General features: G+C 40.0%; 1 protein-coding gene across 1 annotated transcript; it reads right to left on the bottom strand.

Moving 5' to 3' along the window:
• Window positions 1–3,438: 3,438 nt before the first annotated feature.
• LOC114631279 (olfactory receptor 5-like) lies at window positions 3,439–4,380 on the bottom strand. Its single transcript, XM_028779582.1, has one exon. It carries the CDS (start codon window positions 4,378–4,380, stop codon window positions 3,439–3,441), a length of 942 nt encoding a protein of 313 aa, XP_028635415.1.
• Between the last annotated feature and the right edge of the window lie 2,164 nt (window positions 4,381–6,544).

Here is a 6,544-nt window from a genome sequence, read left to right as displayed (position 1 = left end):
TACCAGTTAATGGGCATGTGGATTGATTCTGCTTTGGGGGAAATCTTTGATCTAATACAGCTGAAAACCTTTTTTATTGCTATTATTTGCACATGAATATTTTCCTGCATGTATATGTATACAGGTGTAAGTGACTGATACTCACAGAGGCCAGAAGATAGCACTGAATCCTCTGGAACTGGAGTTACAGACAGTTGTGAGCCAACATGTGGGTACTGGAAAGCAAATGTGGGTCCTCTGGAGGGGCAGTCAGTGCTCTAAACAACTGATACATCTCTCCATCCTCTGTGAATACCATTTTAAAAATCTAAAAAGACTTCTATTTATTCTTCTAAAACGACATTCATGTATACAGTGTATCTTGGTTATACCAACCCCACATTCCCACTCATTGTTACCTCTCAAACACACTCCATCCTTCCACCATCATATGCTCTTTCTTCCTCCTCTGAGCTCAACTAGTGCTGCCTGAATGAGCATGAGCAAGCTGGCAGAGTCCACATCCCTAACGAAAGATGGTGTGCTCTCCTATAACAGGCATCAGTTGGCAATAGCTCTCTACAGCCAGGGAAGGAGCCTGATGAGCCACCGAAATCAAACTGTAATCATTGACTGGATTTATCTTGTCCTGAAAACCATAGCTTCTGTGAATTCATGAGTACAAAGGCCTTATCACTTCCAGAATACATCATTTCCCAGCAACCCTCATTATCCCCCACCTATAATATCCATTCTACCTCTTATGGTGAAAGGTTTTTGTTGTTGCTGCTAATGTTGTTTTTGTATATTTTAAGAGATTTATTTTTACGTGTGTGTGTGTGTGTGTGTGTGTGTGTGTGTTGCATGTGTGCATGCCTACAAAGATCAGAAGTGGGAGCTGGATCTGTAGAGCTGGAGTTACAGGTGGAGGTGAGTCGCCTGATGTGGGTGACTGGGAGCTGAAACTGAAGCAAGGGCAGTATATGCTCTTAACTACCGAGCATCACTGTAGCCCCTACGGCAGGATTTTAAATGAAGTTCCAAAATGGCAGCAACCATTTTGAAGGTGTACATATTCAACTTCTAAAAGTGAATGAGAACATTTTCAAAATAAATGTTAGTAGCAATGGAAGATATTAATCAAATTGTCTGGATACTCTCTGAGGAATGTTTGATCATATGTATGAAAAACTACAAACTTTATGGATTCTGCGATGACATCATTGTAAGTAACTTTAGCCACAATATAACATGGAATGTCGGCATCCACTCAGCTATGAAAACAGTTCATAAGGATTTATGCTTTTAATGAAAAGTATTTGAAAACATCTCTATTCAAAATATCAGGGCTCAGAGGTGAAGGCAGGAGAAATACTTCAAGGTCATCCTTAGCTACACAGTGAGTTTGAGGCCAGCCTGGGACACATGAGGTCCTGTCTAAAATAACCAAGAAACAAACAGCAGATTGTCTGTGTACAGAACACCCACCCAACGTAATGCTATGATATCATTAGAAAGGTTATTTATGTCTCCTGAAAAAATGTCAGTCACAGCGCTGGGGAGATGGTTCAGTTGATGGAGTACTCACCTATGAGCACTAGAACCTGAATTCCATCATCTACAGGAAATACAGTGGGTTGGTAACAGTGTATTGCTCAGATGTGGGACTTGAGAATTGGCAACTTTCAAGTCAACTTAAGAGACAGTGAGGCTAAGGGGTATATTTCATTTTCACTCTTAACACTATTTAATAGTATCATAAACATAGAACATACCCATTTTTCTTGAGTGACTGTCAACACAAACTACTGTTTAAAATAAAATTTCCAAGATCTTCCAGTCTGATGAGATAGTCATTAAGTCAAGGTCATTCTCTTATTTCTATTTCCCGTTTTTTCTTTCTTCAGACATCTCACTGGCAAGTCTGGTACTTGCTTTGTAGACCAACCTGGTCTTGAGCTCCCAGAAAACTGGCTCCAGAGAGCCGATATTTAAGGCATGAGACACCACATATGGCTTATTTCTTCTTGTAATTAATTCATTTATTAATTCAATTATGAAGCCAATACAAACTTAATGCAAAATAGTAATCATATTAAATAGAAATTTCTAGTTTCCCATGGTCCTGTTCATTAACAAAACAGTTCTAGCAGCAGTTAACTATAATACATAACATATTCTTCCAGAATCCTTTCTAGATACATATTAGTGTAAATAATTACTTCCCTCACTATCATTGACATCGTTATCTTACAAGAATGACACATTCATGTAGTTGTCTCTTTTACTTTCAATTCAAAGTCTCCCCCATGTCGGTAACCACAGATCCAGTTTAATCCTTTCACAATATGTACAGTATAATTGTAAATAATCTTTAGGTGAATCTTTATTTCCAATCATTTCAAATATTTACTTGTATAGTACCTTTCCAAATATCACAGTTTTGAAGTAACCATTCATATATGTATATTTTATTAACTACTTGTACTTCCAGATATATATAGCATATGTGTGTTAGAATGCAAAGAATAAATGTAATCGTCTTTCAAGTTTATATTTAATAGACAAGATGTTGATCTTTCTGGCATTTACTGGACAGATATATTTCTTTGTTGATATACCTGTTCACAACTATTTTTATTTTGTTTTTATTGAGGCATGTTTCCTTCCTCTCTTTCTTCTTTCCTTCCTTTCCATTCTTCTTTCTTTCTTTTCTTCTGTGCTGGCTAGTTTTCATATCACCTTGACACAAGCTATAGTCATCTGAGAGGAGTGAACCTTAATGGAGAAAATGTTTCCATAAGATCTGGCTACAGGCAAGTGTGTGGAGCTTAATTGGTGATTAATACGGGAGGGCCCACCCATTGTAGGTGGTATCACCCCCTAGGCTGGTGATGCTGAGTTGTATAAGCCATGATGAGCAAGCAGCACTCCTCATGGCCTTTGTATCTGCTCCTCCCTCCAGATTCCTGCTCCATTTGAGTTCCTGTACTGCCTTCCTTCAATGATGAATAATAATGTGAAAGTGAAAGCCAAATAAACCCTTTCTGCCCCCAAGTTGCTTTGGTCATGGTGTTTCATCACAGCAATGGTATCCCTAAGAAACGTTTTTTCTGTCTATCTGTATATTGGGAGATATAGATATATAGATATATAGATATGCCACCATGCATTGTGAAGATCAGAGGTCAATCTGTGGCTATCAGTCCACTCTTTTTATAATACGAGTCCTGGGGACTCAGGTCAACAAGCTTAAGAGCAATTGTCTTTACCCACTGAGCCATCCTGTCAGCCCCTATAATATTCCTATTTTTCATGTTGGCTTTAAGAAGTCCCTTTATACAATGTTCTAGAGGTGTCTCCCATGTTTTTCTCTGCATTTGGAATTACTTTATGTGTATTTGGCCATGAATTGTTTTTCAAATCTGGAAAGAAAGGGCATCATCTCTCTCAAGAATCTCAGCACAGACAGGGGGTTCTCTTCAACACTTCATGGACCTCTCTATTCCTCAAGCAGTAGATGATTGGGCTGCACATGGGCGTGGCCACTGTGTAGATGACTGACAGCATCTTGTTGAGGTCTGTGGATTTGACATGACTGGGCCTGGAATACATAAAGAGGACCACAGAATAAAAAAGACCCATTACAAGGAGGTGGGATGTACATGTGGAAAGGGCTTTGTGGCTTGCAGCTGCTGAAGGCATTTGGATCAGCACCTTGCTGATTGCCAAATAAGAGGCCAGAGCAATGAGCAATGACCCACAGAAGATGATAATGGCTGAGATGAAGTCGATCAGCTCTGTGAGAGCTACATGGGTGCAGGACAAGTTGAGCAGTGGAGAGACATCACAGAAGAAGTGGTTCAGAACATGGGGGCCACAGTAGGACAGACTGGCAATGCATGTGGTCTTGATCACAGAAACCAAGAGTCCACCCACCCAGGAAGACAAGGCCAATCCCCAACAGACCTGGGGCCTCATGATCAGTGAGTAGTGCAGTGGACGGCAGATGGCTACATAGCGGTCATAGGCCATGCAGGCCAGGAGGGTGCACTTGGTACCAATGAGCGAGATGAATAAAAACAGTTGAGCCATGCAGAATGAGAAGGACACATGGTAAGGGCTGGACCTCAGGCCCACGAGTAGGGTGGGCATGGTGACTGACACATAGCACATTTCCAGGCAGCTGAGGTTGCCCAGGAAGAAGTACATGGGTTTGTGGAGCAACTCACGGTGGCTGCTGATGAGGTAGATGACTAACATATTCTCTACGAGGATCAGCAGGTAGAGTGTCAGAAAGATAGCAAACAGGCCATCCCCGATTTCTCTAGTGGCAGACAAGCCCAGCAGGATAAAATCCTGGTCAACAGACCAATTGGCCAGTTGTAGAGATCTCTCCATCTAAGTGAAGAAAGAAAGAGGTTTATAAAGACACTGGTCCATTCCAAAGTATAAAGGTATCTATGGTTAAACCTTAGAGTTGAACTGACTTAGCAAGGGCTTGGCCTGTGTCAAGCAGAGCAATAAGAAGAAACTGAAAAACTGCAAAACCAGAAATGAAAAATTGACACACACAGAAACTTACTGAGACTTCAATGCTAAGAAAGGTGTCTAATATTTGTTAGCCCCAGTTACTGTATTGATTAAAAACAGAGCCAAGGAGCTAGAATATGATTCGGTAGTTAAGAGCACTGGCTGCTCTTGCAGAAGACCTGAAACCCACATGGCAGTTCACATCCATCTGTAACTCCAGTTCCAGGTGATTGATGACCTTCTTCTGTCTGCTGAGAGAAGCAGGCATGCACGTGCAGGCAAAACCACCATACACATAACATAAAATAAATAAATCTAAAAGAAATTAAACAGAGTCAAATCCATCCTCACAAAGCCTTTAGCTCTTGTGAAAGTTTAGGTTTTGTTTTGTCGCTGAGAATTGAACCCAAGGTTCTGCTCATCTTACATAAGAACTGTTCTACTGACCCACATCCCAGACCCTTCATAACACTTAAATATAACAGTAGGTAAGATTGTGTTTTATAAAATAAGGAATATTTTCTTGCTTTTAATGACCTCAAGTGATTATTTCTTGGTCAGAGTTCTTTCTCCAAAACCCTCCCAAGATCTCAGAAGTTGTATGCTCTATTTCAGGTAAGACATATAATGATCTTTCCTGGGTATATCTCTCTTAGCTGTCATCATTTATAAAGGAAAGATAGATAGATAGATAGATAGATAGATAGATAGATAGATAGATGATTGATAGATAGATAGATAGATAGATAGATAGATAGATAGATAGATAGATGATAGATAGATACCAGTATAATATAATCTTTCTGTGACAATTTCCTCCATGGCTATATGGCCCACAGAAAATGAGAATGCCAGGGCCATGTGAATGCGGGACAGATTGGACAGAGGAAAACCATTTAGATTTATTTATTTTATGTATATGAGTATTTGGCTTACACATACATATGTGCACCATGTGCCATAGATGTGTATGTCTCTGTGTCTGTGCATGCATATGTGTGCCTATGCATGTGTGTTTTGCTTGCACATGAGTGTGCATATGCATCTGTGAACATATATGCAGAGGCCTTTCTCTACCACTCTCCACCTTTTTGCCTTCAGACAGGGTTTTTCACTGAACTATGAGCTCACAGCTTTGGTTAGGCTAGCCAGTGGGCTCTGAAGATCCACCTGTCTCTGCCTTTCCATGCTGGAATTACAGGCACCTGATGCCATACCAGGCTTTTTATGTGAGTTCTGCAAATACAAACTTGAGTCCTCATGCTCACTTAGCAAGCAATCTTACCCAGGATGCTATCTCTTCCATACCCAGCAGTCTTTGTAAAGGAAAGAATCTAGGGAAACTGGGCATAACTTAGAGTCTACAAAATATTTGAAACATAAACATGAGGTGTGTTTTACTATTTTAAAATGTATAAGCATAAATTAAACCATGCACACATGGAACTATTATGGAGCTCATGAACAGTAAATACCATGTTCAAAGAAGTGATGACAGGTCCTGTTCTGTGCTACTGGTACCATGGGATTTAGTATCAAATGTGGAGAGTACTGTAACAAATGGTGGGGGAAAATGAGTGTTTGAAACCTTATGATATTTTAATATTCTAGGTAATGAGAGATTAAAAAGCACAAATAGAAGGTCAAATGTAAAAATGAGACAGTGGGCACTAGGGAAATATCTGTCATTAAAGTGTTTGTCTCACAGGTGTGAGGTCCTGAGTTTAGATACCCAGCACACAGCTGTAACTCCAGCACTGGCATTGGGGAGGAAATAGATGGATCCCTATAGTTTGCTGGCTAGGGAGCTTAGCCAAACTGGTATCCCACAGGTCAATGAAAGGTCCTGTCTCCAAAACTACATTGGAGAGAAACTTAGGAAATCAATTCCACATGCATGCACAAATGCACATACATTTGTACACACACACATCCACAGATTTATTCATACACACATGCATACACATATGGACATACACACACAAAGATAGATAGATAGATAGATAGATAGATAGATAGATAGATAGATAGA

Source organism: Grammomys surdaster, unplaced genomic scaffold, assembly GCF_004785775.1.
Source record: "Grammomys surdaster isolate TR1022 unplaced genomic scaffold, NIH_TR_1.0 355, whole genome shotgun sequence".
Lineage (NCBI taxonomy): Eukaryota > Metazoa > Chordata > Mammalia > Rodentia > Muridae > Grammomys > Grammomys surdaster.
This window is presented reverse-complemented; position numbering and strand designations above follow the sequence as displayed.

Excerpts from the sequence above, each read along its gene's own strand:
- LOC114631279 (XM_028779582.1), bottom strand. The coding sequence starts at position 4,380 with ATGGAGAGATCTCTACAACTGGCCAATTGGTCTGTTGACCAGGATTTT.